This window comes from Oncorhynchus mykiss, chromosome 23 (genome assembly GCF_013265735.2).
Source record: "Oncorhynchus mykiss isolate Arlee chromosome 23, USDA_OmykA_1.1, whole genome shotgun sequence".
Lineage (NCBI taxonomy): Eukaryota > Metazoa > Chordata > Actinopteri > Salmoniformes > Salmonidae > Oncorhynchus > Oncorhynchus mykiss.
Window position 1 is genome coordinate 19,711,777 of NC_048587.1, and position 21,059 is coordinate 19,732,835.

General features: G+C 43.6%; 1 protein-coding gene across 3 annotated transcripts in view; it reads right to left on the bottom strand.

Annotated features, from left to right (window-relative positions):
* hspa12a (heat shock protein 12A) overlaps positions 1 to 13,600 on the bottom strand; it is a 46,389-nt gene extending 32,789 nt beyond the window's left edge. The window contains exon 1 of one of the 3 annotated variants that reach the window (XM_021580438.2): positions 13,195 to 13,600. In XM_021580438.2, coding sequence (XP_021436113.1) covers positions 13,195 to 13,285 — 91 coding nt within the window. In that variant the 5' untranslated portion in view covers positions 13,286 to 13,600. The remainder of the gene's footprint in view (positions 1 to 13,194) is intronic. The other 2 variants (XM_021580437.2, XM_021580439.2) reach the window with 2 other exon arrangements.
* Between the last annotated feature and the right edge of the window lie 7,459 nt (positions 13,601 to 21,059).

Here is a 21,059-nt window from a genome sequence, read left to right on the forward strand (position 1 = left end):
GTAGATACTGTATGCATAGCTCTACCTTTCCCCTACATTATCTGCAGAAAAAATAGTGTAGGCCTATATATGTCAAGTAATATAAACTCTATGGCATGAGAGGAGTGAAAAACTAGCTTATATAACTGGTGAGAAATTGAGGGACTTCCAACCATTGTATTGTATTACATATTTCCAATGGTCAAGGTGCAACGCAGAAACCACATGGTTTCTCTGAGAAAGTACCCATGAATGCCCTCTCAGGGTATCCTCCAAACAGAGCAGAGGAGACGGGGAGGTAGGGACATCTGCTTAACTGTTGCATAGTAAAATAAACATGTCCAGCTAGCGGCTCCCCGCCGGACCTTTTAGAGAAAGAAGTCCTTGTTCTAGATCAGTCTGGAGGTAAATCAGTGTGACACTTTGACAGCAGCACATCAGTTGCCTGAGGAGCCTCAAAGTACACAGCTCAGTGCCTACGCATCTTGTGCTTTTGACTGGCCCACTGAGCAGGGGAGCTTCTGGGAAATGGTGGGAACAGTGGCGCAACAATAAACATACACAGATTTGTCAGTTTGTCAAAGCTCGCTCAATGTCAATGTACATTTTCTGACCTGGCCTCCACAATCACCTGACCCAATCCAATTGAGATGGTTTGGGATGAGTTGGACAGCAGAGTGAAGGAAAAGCAGCCAACAAGTGCTCAGCATATGTAGGAACTCCTTCAAGACTGTTGGAAAAGCATTCCAGGTAACGCTGGTTGAGAGAATGTCAAGACCGTGCAAAGCAGTCATCAAGGCAAATGGTGGCTACTTGGAAGAATCTCAAATATAAAATATATTTTGATTTGTTTAACACTTTTTGGGCTACTACATGATTCCATATGTGTTATTTCATAGTTTTGATGTCTTCACTATTATTCTACAACGCATAAAATAGTAAAAATGATTAAAAACCCTTGAATGAGTAGGCGTGTCCAAACATTGGAGTGGTACTCTATGTAGGTAGGTAGTCTAAGTTAGACAAACAGCTATCTAAATCTTGTAGTAACCATGGCCAGATAATGTGCCGATGGGGCCCTCGTCCCTCAGAGGGCCCGCAATGATTTGTTGAGTCACTCAGGTATCATACGAATGCACATAAGACATGGCAAAATGTGTAGTAGAATTGTAGGAAATTAGCTTTAAAACTGCAAAAAGAGGGGGCCTCCCGAGTGGTGCAGTGGTCTAAGGCACTGCATCGAGTCACAACAGACCCTCCCCTAACCCGGACGACACTGGGCCAATTGTGCACCACCATATGGGACTCCCGGTTACGGCCGGTTGTGACACAGCCAAGGTCCTCCGAAACATGTCCCGCCAAACTGCTATTCTTAAAACCCGCCCGCTTAACCCGGAAGCCAGCTGCACCAATGTGTCGGAGGAAACACTGTTCAACTGACGACCAAAGTAAGCCTGTAAGCCTGTATGGTGGTGCACAATTGGCCCAGTGTTGTCCTGGTTAGGGGAGGGTTTGGCTGTGGGCGGGCTTTACTTGGCTCATTGCGCTCAAGCGTGGGCCGGGTGCCCACAGGCTTACTTTGGTCGTCAGTTGAACAGTGTTTCCTCCGACACATTGGTGCAGCTGGCTTCCGGGTTAAGCGGGCGGGTTTTAAGAATAGCAGTTTGGCGGGACATGTTTCGGAGGACCTTGGCTGTGTCACAACCGGCCGTAACCGGGAGTCCCATATGGTGGTGCACAATTGGCCCAGTGTCGTCCGGGTTAGGGGAGGGTTTGGCTGTGGGCGGGCTTTACTTGGCTCATTGCGCTCAAGCGTGGGCCGGGTGCCCACAGGCTTACTTTGGTCGTCAGTTGAACAGTGTTTCCTCCGACACATTGGTGCAGCTGGCTTCCGGGTTAAGCGGGCGGGTTTTAAGAATAGCAGTTTGGCGGGACATGTTTCGGAGGACCGTCGCCTCTCCCGAGTCCGTTGGGGAGTTGCAGTGATGAGACAAGACAGTAATTGGATCGCAATTGTCACGTTCCTTTGTTTTGTCTTTGTTTTAGTATGGTCAGGGCCTGAGTTGGGGTGGGCAGTCTATGTTTGTTTTTCTATGTTGTATTTTGCATTTGGCCTGGTATGGTTCTCAATCAGAGGCAGGTGTCGTTAGTTGTCTCTGATTGAGAATCATACTTAGGTAGCCTTTTCCCACCAGTGTTTGGTGGGTGATTGTTTTCTGTGTCTGTGTGTTCCACACGGAAACTGTTTCGGTTTTCGTTTCTGTCTTTCTATTTGTTATTTTGTATTTTCGTGTTCAGTGATTTTGTTCATTAAAACATGACGAACACATACCACGCTTCATATTGGTCCGATCTCTCATACTCCTCGTCAGAGGAGGACGGATTTCGTTACAGCAATTGGATATCACGAAATTGGGGGGGGGGGGAAACAACAATAATAACAACAAAAACATTATCTTCACCCCATGGCAAAATGTGTAGAAATGTTCTCTCCACCAACAAGAGGGGTGTCAACAGTTTGGGGTTGCATGGGTTGTGAGGTGGGGGGTGTTACTATGCTGACTAATTATAATATCTATCCGGACCCTTGCCACCTAGGAAATTGGTGTGAGCGGACATTATCAAAAAGCATTTGAGTACCCCTGCCCTATAGCCTCCCTTGGTTCTCTTTTTAGTCCATTATTTCAATTTCCAATTCATGTAGCACTTCAAAATTACATGTAAGCCAAGCTTCAACAGCACACATTGGATATATAACCTAGATCAAACATGAGAATAATGTAAAAGTCCTTAGTCTGTGGCCTTACTACTAAAACAAGAATATGGAACAATGGTAAGAGGAATTTGAAAGAAAGGAGTGAGCCTGGTTTCCTACAAGGGCACAGCGTTTAGGTCATACTGAGGAAATTGATAAAACCTCTCCAAAGAACAATGGCCTTACTTCCTTCCTCTCTCTATGTTGGAAACCCGGATAACAACAAAGCCACCACGAAATAATAAGACAATGTCTGATAATAAGACAATTACATTTGATACACAACAGATAAAAATAGCTGCCCATTGTTTACGTATTGCAGACACGTTAACACTGCACGTTCAAAAGCATATCCTCTAACAGCAACATCTGCTCGGCAATGACCCTTGTTATCAGTGCTTTCGTGCTATCATCCATTTCAGTGTTAAACTAAACACATGGGTTACACATAGCGATGGTGCTTTGGGTTTAGTTATCTGACAATCTGCCAAGTTGTTTATTGGGTCTTTCCACGAAAAGAGTGCCTTTTGCATCCCTTTGATATATAAGTATTAACAAATGAAGAACCCTTTAATGTAGACCACATCAACAATTCAATACATCTGATTTTTTAAAATGTGAAAACAAATTTCCTAAGTGCCACAATTCTGCATTTTGACATGTCCCTCTGTAAACCCTTCTAGGAAGATTTTAACCCATTTAACCCCAACCTAGTTATTTTGTTGCTTTGACAAAGTCATTTCTGAAGATAATGATTTATTTAATGTGATTAGTGAATCCTTTACAGTTGAAGTCGGAGGTTTACATACACTTCTTTACTACTTCCGGCGCCGACAGAGATGTCCGCCTCGCTTCACGTTCCTAGGAAACTATGCAGTATTTTGTTTTTTTTTGTGTTATTTCTTACGCTACCGCCCCAATAGGTCCACAGACGACACAATTGCAACCACACTGCCCTAACCCATAAGGTAGTTGTTGTGGAATTGTTAGGTTAGATTACGCGTTGGTTATTACTGCATTGTCGGAACTAGAAGCACAAGCATTTCGTTACACTCGCATTAACATCTGCTAACCATGTGTATGTGACAAATAACATTTGATTTGACCTTAGCCAAATACATTTAAACTCAGTTTTTCACAATTCCTGACATTTAATCCTAGTAAAAAATCCCTGTCTTAGGTCAGTTAGGATCACCACTTTATTTTAAGAATGTGAAATGTCAGAATAATAGTAGAGAGAATGATTTATTTCAGCATTTCTTTCTTTCATCACATTCCCAGTGGGTCAGAAGGTTACATACACTCAATTAGAATTTGGTAGCATTGCCTTTAAATGGTTTAACTTGGGTCAAACGTTTCAGGTAGCCTTCCACAAGCTTCCCACAATAAGTTGGGTGAATTTTGGCCCATTCCTCCTGACAGAGCTGGTGTAACTGAGTCAGGTTTGTAGACCTCCTTGCTCGCACAAGCTTTTTCATTTCTGCCCACACATTTTCTATGAGATTAAGGTCAGGGCTTTGTGATGGCCACTCCAATACCTTGACTTTGTTGTCCCTAGGCCATTTTGCCACAACTTTGGAAGTATGCTTGGGGTCATTGTCCATTTGGAAGACCCATTTGCGACCAAGCTTTAACTTCCTGACTGATGTCTTGAGATGTTGCCTCAATATATCCACATAATTATCCCTCCTCATGATGCCATCTATTTTGTGAAGTGCACCAGTCCCTCCTGCAGCAAAGCACCCCCACAACAGGATACTGCCGCCCCCGTGCTTCACGGTTGGGATGGTGTTCTTCGGCTTGCAAGCCTCCCCCTTTTTCCTCCAAACATAACGATGGTCATTATGGCCAAACAGTTCTATTTTGGTTTCATCAGACCAGAGGACATTTCTCCAAAAAGAACGATCTTTGTCCCCATGTGCAGTTGAGAACCGTAGTCTGGCTTTTTATGGCGGTTTTGGAGCAGTGGCTGCTTCCTTGCTGAGCGGCCTTTCAGGTTATGTCGATATAGGACTAGTTTTGCTGTGGATATAGATACTTTGATACCTGTTTCCTCCAGCATCTTCACAAGGTCCTTTGCTGTTGTTCTGGGATTGATTTGCACTTTTCGCACCAAAGTACGTTCATCTCTAGGAGACAGAACGACAGAACAGCTGCGTGGTCCCATGGTGTTTATACTTGTGTACGATTGTTTGTACAGATGAACGTGGTACCTTCAGGCGTTTGGAAATTTCTCCCAAGGACGAACCAGACTTGTGGAGGCCTACAATTTTTTTCTGAGGTCTTGGCTGATTTCTTTTGATTTTGCCATGATGTCAAGCAAAGAGGCACTGAGTTTGAAGGTAGGCCTTGAAATACATCCACATTACACCTCCAATTGACTCAAATGATGTCAATTAGCCTAACAGAAGCTTCTAAAGCCATGACATAATTTTCTAGAATTTTCCAAACTGTTTAAAGGCACAGTCAACTAAGTGTATGTAAACTTCTGACCCACTGGAATTGTGATACAGTGAAATAATCTGTCTATAAACAATTGTTGGAAAAATTACTTGTGTCATGCACAAAGTAGATGTCCTAACTCACTTGCCAAAACTATAGTTTGTTAACAATAAATTTGTGTAGTGGTTGAAAAACGAGTTTTAATGACGCCAACCTAAGCGTATGTAAATTTCCGACTTCAACTGTACATCTGTCCCTCATTTTAAGGTCAAACTATTAAGTGAACTGAACTCTTATTTCAAAAGAAACATAGTAAAATCATAGTATTAAAGCAGGTGAGCTGGTTCTACTATTTTTTGCCATTTTCTAGTGTTTTGTGGTGAAAAACTGAACGGGTCGAGCATAACAGGTCAACCCGTAAATAGACAAGCTAGATTTTTTGGGGGGTGGGGTGTAGCTTGCATTCAATTACCATTCCCTGTTGAACACAACAAGCATCCATTCCCCCTATCACAAGATGATTTATGGCTGACTACGATGAAATCATCAACCCTGTTATTTTATTTAGCACTTAATAGGCACTTTCCATAGTATTTTTTAAATTTAACTGGGAATGGGAAATCATGTTTTTCATTAAGCTAAACATGTGCTCTTTATCACAATGTTAAAATTAGGTGAAATCCAATACATATATATTTTTTTTACCAACTTATGCTTCTCAAAAAGCACCGAATTGGTGGAACGACCCTATTAAAGTAAACCCATCAAGTCTAAACTAGTCATCAACCAGCACAACATATATTCAACTTTTGTGAGTTTTTAAGTTGTCCTGAATTGTTGCTGTTTTTTGTGTTTGAACTGAGGTAGTTAAGAGCAACAGAATCATTCAGTAAAGGTTCTTACGTAAATCTGTCAAAGGGAACACAGTTCCCAAACACTTTGAAAGGTGGATGTACAGTAGACGTTGCAATGGGATGTAAACATTGCTGTGGTATGAGGAAGAGCTTGTATCTGACAGCATCAGGATGGGAGTGAGAGACGTGAAGAAACAGTAACCCATTCCGTGTTTACATTCTTGGAATTCCACTGAAACGCATGCAACCAATTAGGCTACATTGGACATCAAACAGGCTTGTGCTTCAGTAGCCTTTGGTTTCTAACATTGAACTAGTGAGAGTACAAAGAGTACCGTGGTGAGAGTACAGAGAGTACAGCTTTCTGTGGAGTACACTGTGTTTGATGGAGGAGAGAGAGACACATACAGACGGAGATTACAGTATTTTCATGAAGGGCCTCTTGGGTAATCGAAAAAAGATGTCAGAGTGCTGATGTCTAACAGCTGTTTAGGTCTTATTTTCACATCTACAATCCAATGGCATGTGAAAAGCGCCTCCCTCCCCCTGCACCGCCTACTCCAAAACAGAATGGGTGCCTCCTCTGGAGGGTAAACAAAGCCAATATCTTAGTCATGACATAATGCCGAGCATTGGACTTCTTGTCCCTTCCGAGTTTATTTGCCTTCCAATTGTAATTATTTTCAACCTCCATCAAATGTAGCAACCATGTTATTACTGTAGTATTAACAGCATTATTGGTATAAAACCAACTAATGTGAACTGTTACCCACACGGAATACCTATAACAAAAATGTGACCCTGTAATGTGATTAATGTCACCCATTACCACCTAGTCACAACATGAAAGATATATTTGATTGAGAGAACACACCTGTGTTGTGGTGGGCCCTCTGGTGTGTGTCTCGTCTTGGAGTAGCGACTGGATCTGTTTGACCTTAGGGCCTCTGTGGAGCTGAAAGACAACTTCCTGTCTGGCCCTGGCCCATCAGATTCAGTCCCCCTCCTACTCTTGTCTCAGGGACTCTAAGTCATTGGGTTGACCTCAAACAGAGACGTTAATGCCTGAGGTCTTAAACCACCTCTGACTGCATCCTAACCCCCAAAGCCCCCATGCACTTCACAAATGGATGCCAACAATGGCTTCAAGTGAAAAGGGCAATTGTATACTAGAGCTCAAAGGTCTCGTACAGAGGCTGTACATGTTTAAAATCATAATAGCTTTATCACTGCTGTAGCATGCAGCTGCACTTGAGTTGTAAAACGACATGTGTTGTGCTGTATGAATGCCTAGCTTACTTCTGCAAGAAGACAATAATGTGTTGGTTGCTATGGGAACTTAAAATGTTGTGTGTCACTAAATCAAATCAAATGTTATTTGTCACATGCTTCGTAAACAATAGGTGTAGACTAACAGTGAAATGCTTACTTATGGGTCCTTTTCCAACAATGCAGAGTTAAAGATACAAATAAAATTGAACTAGTGACATGAGGTATAAATGCACAGTGAATATCGAATAAAAATATTGAGTCAAAATGACATGGCTATATACAGGGAGTACCAGTACCGAGTCGATGTGCAGGGGTATGAGGTAATAACATGGTTATATACAGGGAGTACCAGTACCGAGTCGATGTGCAGGGGTATGAGGTAATAACATGGTTATATACAGGGAGTACCAGTACCGAGTCGATGTGCAGGGGTATGAGGTAATAACATGGTTATATACAGGGAGTACCAGTACCGAGTCGATGTGCAGGGGTATGAGGTAATAACATGGTTATATACAGGGAGTACCAGTACCGAGTCGATGTGCAGGGGTATGAGGTCATTGGATATGATGGCTGAGACATTATGTACAAAAAAAGTTAAGATCAGTATAAAAAAAAAACACAAGACAGCTACTATCCATTGCAGCGCCATCTTTCGTTTACAGAATTTGTGAGTGCAATGACGACAGCACACCTGTGGATCAATTTGTTTTTGACTGCTCATGATGTGCTGAGCCACATTGAGGTATTATATTGTATACAGTGCCTTGCGAAAGTATTCGGCCCCCTTGAACTTTGCGACCTTTTGCCAGATTTCAGGCTTCAAACATAAAGATATAAAACTGTATTTTTTTGTGAAGAATCAACAACAAGTGGGACACAATCATGAAGTGGAACGACATTTATTGGATATTTCAAACTTTTTTAACAAATCAAAAACTGAAAAAGTGGGCGTGCAAAATTATTCAGCCCCTTTACTTTCAGTGCAGCAAACTCTCTCCAGAAGTTCAGTGAGGATCTCTGAATGATCCAATGTTGACCTAAATGACTAATGATGATAAATACAATCCACCTGTGTGTAATCAAGTCTCCGTATAAATACACCTGCACTGTGATAGTCTCAGAGGTCCGTTAAAAGCGCAGAGAGCATCATGAAGAACAAGGAACACACCAGGCAGGTCCGAGATACTGTTGTGAAGAAGTTTAAAGCCGGATTTGGATACAAAAAGATTTCCCAAGCTTTAAACATCCCAAGGAGCACTGTGCAAGCGATAATATTGAAATGGAAGGAGTATCAGACCACTGCAAATCTACCAAGACCTGGCCGTCCCTCTAAACTTTCAGCTCATACAAGGAGAAGACTGATCAGAGATGCAGCCAAGAGGCCCATGATCACTCTGGATGAACTGCAGAGATCTACAGCTGAGGTGGGAGACTCTGTCCATAGGACAACAATCAGTCGTATATTGCACAAATCTGGCCTTTATGGAAGAGTGGCAAGAAGAAAGCCATTTCTTAAAGATATCCATAAAAAGTGTTGTTTAAAGTTTGCCACAAGCCACCTGGGAGACACACCAAACATGTGGAAGAAGGTGCTCTGGTCAGATGAAACCAAAATTGAACTTTTTGGCAACAATGCAAAACGTTATGTTTGGCGTAAAAGCAACACAGCTGAACACACCATCCCCACTGTCAAACATGGTGGTGGCAGCATCATGGTTTGGGCCTGCTTTTCTTCAGCAGGGACAGGGAAGATGGTTAAAATTGATAGGAAGATGGATGGAGCCAAATACAGGACCATTCTGGAAGAAAACCTGATGGAGTCTGCAAAAGACCTGAGACTGGGACGGAGATTTGTCTTCCAACAAGACAATGATCCAAAACATAAAGCAAAATCTACAATGGAATGGTTCAAAAATAAACATATCCAGGTGTTAGAATGGCCAAGTCAAAGTCCAGACCTGAATCCAATCGAGAATCTGTGGAAAGAACTGAAAACTGCTGTTCACAAATGCTCTCCATCCAACCTCACTGAGCTCGAGCTGTTTTGCAAGGAGGAATGGGAAAACATTTCAGTCTCTCGATGTGCAAAACTGATAGAGACATACCCCAAGCGACTTACAGCTGTAATCGCAGCAAAAGGTGGCGCTACAAAGTATTAACTTAAGGGGGCTGAATAATTTTGCACGCCCAATTTTTCAGTTTTTGATATGTTAAAAAAGTTTGAAATATCCAATAAATGTCATTCCACTTCATGATTGTGTCCCACTTGTTGTTGATTCTTCACAAAAAAAATACAGTTTTATATCTTTATGTTTGAAGCCTGAAATGTGGCAAAAGGTCGCAAAGTTCAAGGGGGCCGAATACTTTCGCAAGGCACTGTAGTCCTTTTTGATGCTTGTTGCTGTTCACCTATTAGTCACCCAGCTGATTTATGACCTGAATGACCGTGTAGTGATTCATACAATGCTATCTTATGGTAAAAGGTCTCAATGCATTTCTCAATAAACTCAATGCATTTCAATGTCTTCTCCGAAATGTCGTCTGTCCTGACCTCATCACATTTACACTCTTTTGTTAATTGATACTCAAGATTGGTTCCTTGAATGCATGGAATGTGCAACGCTGACCCTAGTCTTTAAAAATACTCTCCAACAGTTCTCTCCTCTCAGTGAAATTGATGAGGAGGCATCACACATTGGTTGGCCGGAGCCACATGTGTGGGAGTGTCCGTAAGTACTTGGATATTCTGTAGAACAGCTGGACAGAGCACACAGAAAATAGCCCAGTGATGAGGTCCACTTTGTGCAGCTCAGCAGACCAGAGGAAAACTGGGCTTTACGACTGGGCTAAAAGTTGGCGATCACAGTGAAGCTGATTGAATTCCTAGATCATAGTACAAGTCGATCTGGAGAATCCACCCACAGAAAAACACTGGGGCTGACTGAAACGCTTTCAGATGTTGAGAGCATTGATTAGTCACGAATGTATGACTGACTGTTTCATGAACTAGTTGGTTATAGATGACTTTTGTATTTGTCACCTTTTAGGTTAACGCCTCGTTGCATCAAGCTGTCACCAATGCTATCTACAAAGGCAACACAAGATGAATCTGTGCATTTTGGAATCTGTGATCACATTAATATCACAATCCAACCAAATAAATGTCTGAGTATGACTCCCCCACCCCTCTCTGAGCTCTCCCTTTCTCTCTCCACCTTAAATGTGTAGAACATGTGTGGCTATCCCTAAGGGAACACAAAGCTTTCTGTTAGTGTGGTCACTGGGCGTTCTCACTTGGCTAAAGCCAGTCCAAAATAGTTTGGGATTTTGCTCTTTAAAATAAATTACTTGAGCAAAAGCGTACAACAGAAAATGTGCTTAGCAAGTTATGATAGTGACATCGGCAATTAGAAGTACTGATAATTTGAAACAGATCATTGCAGTTTTGGTTGCGTCTACAAGCAGTATCAGAGGGTTTAGATGCTATTTGTCATCTTTGGGATTTGTATCAGCACACTAATAGGTACTTGAGAACTTGTAGCTCAGGTAATCAGCTGAGTGCAATATTAATTTATGTCCATTTGTCACATTCACACATTTTACTGCACACAATTACAGTGCCTAATATTAGCCAAACACTGCATATCAATAATCTGAAAAGGTTCAACATTACTATACGAACATGTGCTGCTCCACTGACTGTGACCACACCCTGAATAGTATGGGGACTCCATTGTCCTGTTCTGCTTGCCTGACGACTCAAACTGAATTCCTCCGCTGCTCTATATTTGCTACATACCTCAGTCTGAGACTGTCATCGTTGAAGTCATTTGTGGTGACATCAGACTGAGGGGTCTTGTACCAAACAAAGTCATCAGTGATGGGATAATCTCGAACTAATCAGAGTATCAAAGCCAATGAAATGTTTCAAAAAATGCTGATTTACCTACGTATGTTCTGGCTCTGGCCAAACCAATCGATTTCTGGGACCAATCAGAATAGTTAGAATGTGTTTGCATTCTAGAAATCGCCGAGGAGATTCTCAGATCCAGAATCATTGCGGAGTACTAATTAATGTCGGTGGGCGTGGCGTAGAATTTGGCCGCAGCAAGGAGTTTGGGTAACCAGGCAATCGTTCTGCTGCAAAGCTCAAGTGTACATATTGATCGATTCCACAGTGACTGTGCTGGCAACCTCTATATCAGTGAGGCTGAGGTAGCTGTCCGCACTTCCCATTCCAAAATATGATTGGTTGGTGCTGTGCAGACTGAGCGGCAGTCTCTCTTCAGATAAAGTTTCAAGTTGTATTAGTTGTATGCACGGGAGACACATGGTATACAACATCAAGAAAATCCTTACTTGCAGGTTCCTTTTCGACAATGCAACAACAAAATGAAATAATAAAAGATACGAATACAAACATAAAGTAAACGGCTCATTAGAATATAATACTTTAAAAAAATATCATTAGTATAATACAGATAGGCACAATTTATAGTCAAATATTTACATGTGTTTTGGGGTTAGGGGGGACAGATCTGGCAATGTCCCACTGCGTCTGCCTCATCCCTATGTGCAGCTGAGCTCACTGAAGTGCAGTTAGTGCACAACCCCACCCACCATTTCACAATGTCAGGAGTGCCTGGCAGGAGAGATTAGGATAGGCAGCACTGCCCAAATAGTGTAGTGCTTGTAAAATGCATAGTCTGTTTAAAACTTTTGAAGCACCCTGTCACAACCAAGTAAATGATTCCCAATCAAATACTTGCATGCTTGTTGATATGTTGTCTGGATCAACAATGAACACCACAACATAATACATAGTAAATTCATAAAACAGTGGAAAAAAAACATATATAAAAAAAACATATATATCATCAATGATACTATTTAGACCTTTATAGAATTTTGGGAAATCATCAAAAAAGGGAAAGGGTCTGAATACTTTACGAATGCACTGTAGGGCCTACTGTACTGTGCACGATTAATCTACACCCCCATATTACATCATAGGAGAGGTGTCACGTGATTTACTGTCCTGCTGTGGAGCAGATATGACACCTCTGTGAAGCTTGTGGGTGATGGAAATAAAAGTCAATATTCCTATTCCTAAATAACATGTTGGGACATGAAAACCTAGAAGAAAACGTCAAATAAGTAAAACATCATGAAAATAAGAGCACTGGTTGAGATTGTAATAATATAATTTGTCCCATAATAGAGGAATCGCTGCTTTTAATCAATTCAGATTATATAGCGATTCCTATTTACAATCCGACGTTTTAACGACATTGCTGCGATACCTAGGATGATAGTAGGGCAAGCATACTTTTGCTGCATTGAGTCAAACCTCCCGTGGGACTGACCATGTGACCATACTCTGCACGGTTATGGAGGACCAAACCCTACTGCGTGAGCATACCTTTTCTGCCCAAGGAAAAGGGGCGTCTAAACGCGACTGGTGGCGATTTTCTGGGGCTGTAGTGGAAATATTCTTCAGAGTAAAATAATGATTCTAATAATGAAATGTGTTTCTGTCCAGGTGGATTATCATATTATCTCCATGTTGCGGCAGAGCTATTTTGAATCTGTATGGCCACGACTGTAGCCTATTTGCGTTACAATAATAGCTTCATTATAAACCTTGTATAGCTAAATATATTTAAAAGGAGCGAATGCCTCTATATATCATCGCCATCACATTACCTGGACGACTATAACCCAAATCAAACGTGAAAACGGAAAAGGAGTCTCCTGGCAAGATCTCAAAGGCTCTAATGCGCACCGCCACGGATATAATGAGCGCACCTACTGTGTAGCTTTGAGACTGAAATAATAGGTAGAGAGAGGGCCCATTGAAGGATAGCCTTAAAAATGAAAGCGTTTTACCTGCTATTATCTTGTCTGTTGCCGATTCTTTCTCAGTCATCATGTCCCGCTGTTTTATCTTTCCTTGAGTCTCCCCTAAACAGTTACACATTCAGTTTGTCCTTGTTTACTTGCCAGTCTGAAGCATTAGATTTAAACTGGAAAATAGGATTTGCTATGGATGGCGCGCTAAAAAGAGCATTTAAATGATGCACAGCGAGGTTGACCCATTCAACTGAAAGCTTGTAGTCGAGTTTGGCCGATCTACACCTCCAAAGCAAAGAAGTCTGGTAGTACCTCAGGCTGCTACTTTCCGATTGTTAGGTAGCCCTCTGTCCCGCCCCTCCCGTCAGCTCGCACGGCTGTTCTGGCAAGGAATGTCTCCAAATCCAGACCTAAAAGTCTACAGTAAGGGCTTCTAGGATGCAGCACTAGGTTTAAATCATCAGGGTCTTAGCTTTCCTGCACTGGCACATTTTCATTAGTCATCTCCTATGCAAATACGAACACCCCCCCCCCCCCCCCCCCACCACCACACACAAAAAAATCTGTACACTAGTTTTCAGGTTACCTGTCATGTTTTGCTTTTTGACTATTAGGCCTACATCAATACACTTGTACTGCAGTATTGCATAACAATTTTAGGCACGGTAAAATGCACTATGCTTCTGGGTTTGTTGTACATTCATGATGACACTTGATGATGAACACTGAGTTCAATACATGATTAGACAGTCAAGGCTGGGCTCTTTAGCAATCAGGTATATGTTAAAAAAACAAAACATTGTAGCGTTTTTTTTTTTTGCTTTATGAGCCACATTACAATTCCCGTCAAGTGGGTTAACCCTATTGGTGCAAAGCATAGGGTGTTCACCTTTCATGCCAGTGAGCCTGCGGGAAGTAGGGGTGCTGAAAATAATACAAATACATGTATTAATACAAATATATTATTTTTTGAAGAACGTTTCACAAAATTAGTGCACTCGGCCTTTAATAGTCTTGTATTAGAGGACTGATATAGCCCACAGAGAAACCAAACTAAACATACTCAATTTACTAAATATAGTAAACAACATGTATTCAATGTCTTAGCAGATTAAAATAAACCCAATATAACTTTGCTATCACACAATGAAAACATTATGCCAAGTGCCACAATATTAACAGCCTCAAAATCATCAGCATGCTAATGAAGAAAAGAGCAACTACGTAAAGGAAAGGTTCACCCATTTTGAATGTTATATTGTTTTTTGTGCATCTCCAAGTGATGTTCTATCGATTCCCTGGGTCATTTCATGTTTTCATGTGTATCTGAGTTATTGTCATTCAAGCAGGCAGAAATCCGTCCGGTATGACGTGGCACTGTGATAGAATCACTCTCACTACACTGGAAGTGAATAGGAGTATGACTTTTAGATTGCGAAAACGTCAATCACACGTCAGATTTCAATACTGGCCGATGTAATAACTCGGGAGAATGTCTTCTCTCGAATCAGCCATTGATAATATTTTTGTAATATACAGGAGTGTCTACCACTTTTTCCTATTTGTCTGCCTCTTTAGTCCAGAATGCATTGCATGGTGCCATTGCCAGAGATATTATAGAAAGGAGATAGTAATCCAATGAATGAAGGAACATATAATACCCCACCCAGCCAACTGTCGACCAATCGCGTTCGCATTGTCATGAGGCTTCACGCGGTTGCTAAGCTAATGGTCACGCAATCCCTTCTCAAAGTCGATGTATATGTCAAGAAACGTGCCTATTTCCTCGAAAGTACATAATGTCACGATTCCAAAGCTATACGATATTACAGAGAGCAATTAGTTATCTTACATCTCGGAAAATATTTGCAGTGTTGTACTTCTGGTTGGCGAAATTCATGCTAACGTTGGGTTTTTGAGCTAGTGCCCAATAGACTACCATTCACTCCTTGAAGGAGAGTGCTCCTCTTCCCAGAATCGCCCAGAATGCACCGCGTAGCATGGGCAACATTTCACATGGTGAGATTGTAGGCTCCTAAATTGATAGTCTAGTTTGTTTTGGCGATTTTACAGCTAACCAGCTATTTTACATGCAGATATTTACTTTGTTATTAATGTGTGTAGCTACATTTGCTTCCTAGCTTGTCACGACTTCCGCCGAAGTCGGCCCCTCTCCTTGTTTGAGCGGCGTTCGGCGGTCGACGTCAACGGCTTTCTAGCCATCGCCACTCCATTTTTCATTTCTCCATTTGTTTTGTCTTGTTCCCTGCACACCTGGGTTTCATTCCCCAATCACACTACATGTATTTATTCCTCTGTTTCCCCTCATGTCTTTGTGTGAGATTGTTTTGTGTTACGTGTCTATGTTGACGCGCTTTGCTGGTATGCGTTTATTTCCGTGTTTTATTTTACGTGGTATGTAATTGTGTTTAAACAATATTATTGTGACTGTTTACGCGTTTGCACTTTTGCATTGGCTAGAGGTTTCGACGCAGTGGCGTCCGTCTGTTGGTTTCTCCTGCCTAAATAAAGTGTGCGCCTGTTCACAACTCTCTGCTCTCCTGCACCTGACTCCGCTCCCAGTACGCACGCCATTGACATAATCTCACACCTAACCATGGAGTCAGCAGGAGCAGGTACCCCGGTCAGAGGAGTCGAGGAGCGTGTCCAGAAACACTCGGCAATGTTGCATCATCTTGGTGCCATGGTGGATCGCGTTGTCCAGACTATGGACCGCTGGGAGAGACAGGAAGTCTCTCCAGCGCCTCGACCAGCTCAACCGGGGATACCTCTACCCGTCCCGTCCGGATCCAGTTCCAGTGGGATTCGTCTCTTCCTTCCCAGGGAGTATGATGGGACGGCAGCACAGTGCCAGGGCTTCCTCTTACAACTGGACCTATACCTGGCCACCGTTCACTCAGCTCCTTCGGGAAGGGAGGGAGTGTCCGCCCTCGTCTCATGCCTCTCAGGGAGAGCTCTGGAGTGGTCAAACGCTGTATGGGGGGATTGTGCGATAAATCTCCTGGTAGATGCTGCACTTCCCAGGAGTCACGTGTATCCCCTGTCGCAAGCGGAGCCGCCGGCTATGGCTTTGTCGCAGGGGTACATTCGGTCCTCCACTTCACTCGCCTCCTCAAATGTATTTTTTGTGAAGAAGAAGGATGGAGGTCTGCTCCCGTGCATTGACTATGAGGTCTCAATCAAATCACGGTGAGGTACAGTTACCCGATACCTCTTATTGCCACAGCGATTGAGTCAATGCACTTCTTCACTAAACTGGATCTCAGGAGTGCATACAACCTGGTGCGTATCCAGGAGGGAGACGAGTGGAAGACAGCGTTTAGTACCACCTCAGGGCATTATGAGTACCTCGTCATGCCGTACGGGTTGATGAATGCTCCATCAGTCTTCCAATCCTTAGTAGACAAGATTTTCAGGGACCTGCACGGGCAGAGTGTAGTGGTGTATATCGATGACATTCTGACATACTCCGCTACATGCGCGAGCATGTGTCCTTGGTGCGCAAGGTACTTGGAGGACTGTTGGAGCATGACCTGTAAGTCAAGGCTGAGAAATGCCTGATCTTTCAGCAGTCTGTCTCCTTCCTGGGGTATCGCATTTCCACATCAGGGGTGGAGATGGAGAGTGACCATTGCAGCCGTGCGTAATTGGCCAACTCCCACCACGGTAAAGGAAGTGCAGCAATTTTTTAGGGTTTTCCAATTACTACCGGAGATTTATCCAGGGTTTTGGTCAGGTGGCTGCTCCCATTACCTCACTGCTGAAGGGGGGTCCTGTACGTCTGAGGGGGAAAAACACCCTTTTCTCATCTGGACTGACCACCGCAACCTGAAGTACATCCGGGCAGCTAGGAGACTGAATCCTCGTCAGGGAAGGTGTGCCATGTTCTATACCCATTTTGGGTTTACCCTGTCCTACAGACCAGGTTCCCAGAATGTGAAGGCAGACGCACTGTCCCGGCTGTATGACACAGAGGAGCGGTCCATGGATCAGACTCCCATTCTCCTGGCCTCCTGCCTGGTAGCGCCGGTCGTGTGGGAGCTGGACGCGGACATTGAGCATGCGTTACATACAGAGCCCGCTCCACTCCAGTGTCCCGTCGGGCGTCAGTACGTTCAGTCTGCTGGCCGTGACCAGTTGATCTATTGGGGCCACACATCACCCTCCTCTGGTCACCTGAGGATCGGTCAGACGGTGCCCTGTCTGACTGGGAAGTACTGGTGGCCCACCTTGGCTAAAGACGTGATGGTTTATGTTTCCTCCTGCTCTGTGTGCGCCCAGTGTAAGGCTCCTAGGCACCTGCCCAGAGATAAGCTACATCCCTTACCTGTTCCACAACGGCCTTGGTCACACCTGTCGGTAGATTTTCTGACGGATCTTCCTATCTCACCGGGCAACACCACGATCCTGGTCGTTGTGGATTGTTTCTCCAAGGCCTGTCATCTCCTCCCTCTGCCCGGTCTCCCTATGGCCCTACAGACTGCGGAGGCCCTGTTTACACACTTCTTCCGGCACTACTGGGTGCCTGAGGATATAGTGTCTGATCGGAGTCCCCAGTTCACTTCGAGAGTCTGGAGGGTGTTCACGGAACGTCTGGGGGTCTCGATCAGCCTCACCTCGGGTTTCCACCCCGAGAGTAATGGGCAGGTGGAAAGAGTGAACCAGGATGTGGGCAGGTTTCTGTGGTCCTATTGCCAGGACCGGCCGGGGGAGTGGGTGGCGTTCGTGCTCTGGGCAGAGATGGCGCAGAACTCGCTCTGCCACTCCTCCACCAACCTCTCCCCATTTCAGTGTGTATTGGGGTACCGGCCGGTTCTGCCACCGTGGCATCAGAGTCAGACCAAGGCTCCTGCGGTGGACGATTAGTTCAGGCGTGCGGAGGAGACATGGGAAGCCGCCCATGGTCACCTCATGCAGGCCGCACTGCGCCAAAAGACCAGAGCGGCCCGTCACCGCAGTGAGGCCCTGGTGTTCGCACCAGGGGACCGGGTCTGGCTCTCGACCAGAAACCTGCCCCTCTGCCTGCCCTGCCGGAAGCTGGGCCCGCGGTTTGTTGGGCCATTTAAAGTCCTGAGGAGAGTGAACGAGGTATGTTACAGGTTACAGCTTCCTACTGTCACGACTTCCACCGAAGTAGGCCCCTCTCCTTGTTTGGGCGGTGTTCGGTGTTACCGGCTTTCTAGCCATTGCTGCTCCATTTTTCATTTTTCCATTTGTTTTGTCTTGTTCCCTGCACACCTGGTTTTCATTCCCCAATCACACTACATGTATTTATTCCTCTGTTCACCCTCATGTCTTTGTGTGAGATTGTTTTGTGTTACGTGTCTATGTTGACGCGCTTTGCTGGTATGCGTTTATTTCCGTGTTTTATTACACAAGGTATGTTATTGTGTTTATACAATATTATTGTGACTTTGCGCGTTTGCACATTTGCATTGGCTAGTGGTTTCGACGCAGTGGCGTCCGTCTGTTGGTTTCTCCTGCCTAAATAAAGTGTGTGCCTGTTCACAACTCTCTGCTCTCCTGCACCTGACTCCTCTCCCAGTACGCACGCCATTGACATAGCTTTGTAGTTGACTGGAGCTGCAACAGATTCCCACAACAATGTTCCATGTTGCTAGCAATCTTATTATAATGCCAAAATGAAACATTTGTTCACCAAAACTTTTGTTCTCACATATTAGTGTAATTTCACACTGTAAATGAAAGGAATGAGTGGTTATGAGTGGATTTTTCTTAAACATTTCCTTGATCAATTGTTTATTTAGTATTGTTATGTAGTTTCAACATTTACATGAAATGTGAACAATATTGGGATGTTGGAGACGGCTTATGGTAGAGAAATTAACATTCAATGTCCACCAGAGCTGTTGCTAGAGAATTTAATGTTAATTTATCTACTATAAGCCACCTCCAATGTCATTTTAGAGAATCTGGCAGTACATCTGGCAGTACATCCAACCAGCCTTACAACTGCAGACCACGTGTAACCATGCCAGCCCAGGATCTCTACATCTGGCTTCTTCACCTGTGGGATTGTCTGAGACCAGCCACCCGGACAGCTGATAAAATTGTGGGTTTGCACAACAGAAGAATTTCTGCACCAACTGTCAGAAACTGTTTCAGGGTAGCTCATCTGCGTGTTCATTGTCCTCACCAGGGTCTTGACCTGACTGCAGTTTGGCGTCGTAACCGACTTCAGTGGGAAAATGCTCACCTTCGATGGCCACCGGCACGCTGGAACAGTGTGCTCTTCACAGATGAATCCCGGTTTCAACTGTACCATTTCTACTTTACCAGGCAGATGGCGTGTATGGCGTCATGTGGGAGAGCGTTTTGCTGATGTCAACTTTGACTGAAACAAACATCTTTCTGGTAAGAAGAGGGGCGGGGGTGGTATGCCTTATGATTAACGAGATGTGGTGTGATCATAAGAACATACAGGAACTCAAGTCCTTCTGTTCACCTGACTTAGAATTCCTCACAATCAAATGTTGACCGCATTATCTACCAAGAGAATTCTCTTCAATTATAATCACAGCCGCATATATTCCCCCCCAAGCAGACACATCGATGGCCCTGAACGAACTTTGTTTGACTATGTAAACTGGAAACCACATATCCTGAGGCTGCATTCATTGTAACTGGGGATTTTAACAAGGCTAATCTGAAAAAAAGACTCCCTAAATTCTATCAACATATCGATTGTGCAACCAGAGCTGGTAAAACACTGGATCATTGTTATTCTAACTTCCACGACGCATACAAGGCCCTCCACCACCCTCCTTTTGGAAAAGCTGACCACAACTCCATTTTGTTGCTCCCAGCCTACAGACAGAGTCTAAAACAGGAAGCTCCCGCGCTCAGGTCTGTTCAACGCTGGTCCGACCAATCGGATTCCACGCTTCAAGACTGCTTCGATCACGTGGATTGGGATATGTTCCGCATTGCGTCCAACAACAACATTGACGAATATGCTGATTTGGTGAGCGAGTTCATTAGCAAGTGCATCGGCGATGTCGTACCCACAGCAACTGTTAAAGCATTACCAAACCAGAAACCGTGGATTGATGGCAGCATTCTCGCGAAACTGAAAGCGCGAACCACTGCTTTTAACCAGGGCACGGTGACCGGAAACATGACCGAATACAAACAGTGAAGCTATTCCCTTCGCAGGGCAATCAAACAAGCTAAGCGTCAGTAGAGAGACAAAGTAGAGTCGCAATTCAACGGCTCAGACACAAGAGGTACAGTGGGGCAAAAAAGTACTTAGTCAGCCACCAATTGTGCAAGTTCTCCCACTTAAAAAGATGAGAGAGGTACACTTCAGCTATGACAGACAAAATGAGAAGAAAAAAAATCCAGAAAATCACATTGTAGGATTTTTAATGAATTTATTTGCAAATTATGGTGGAAAATAAGTATTTGGTCACCTACAAACAAGCAAGATTTCTGGCTCTCACAGACCTATAACTTCTTCTTTAAGAGGCTCCTCTGTCCTCCCCTCTTTACCTGTATATTTCCCAAAACTGAAGGTAGTTTACAATGTGTCACTTAAATGGATTTATTTTTTTAAACGTAACCTTTATTTAGCTAGGCAAGTCAGTTAAGAACAAATTCTTATTTACAATGACGGCCTACCTTGGAACAGTGGGTTAAATGTCTTGTTCAGGGTCAGAACGACAGATTTTTAACTTGTCAGCTCGGGGATTGCTGGATCCAGCAACCAATATGCTATCTGCCGCCCTTAATGATGCTATCTGCCGCCCTTAACTTAGAAAGTGCCACAAGAGGGTTTCAGAGTTTAACAGCACTTAACCCCAACATTTCTCCAAGTTTTCACCATCATTGTAAAGCCATAGTTATTTTTGTTGCTTTTT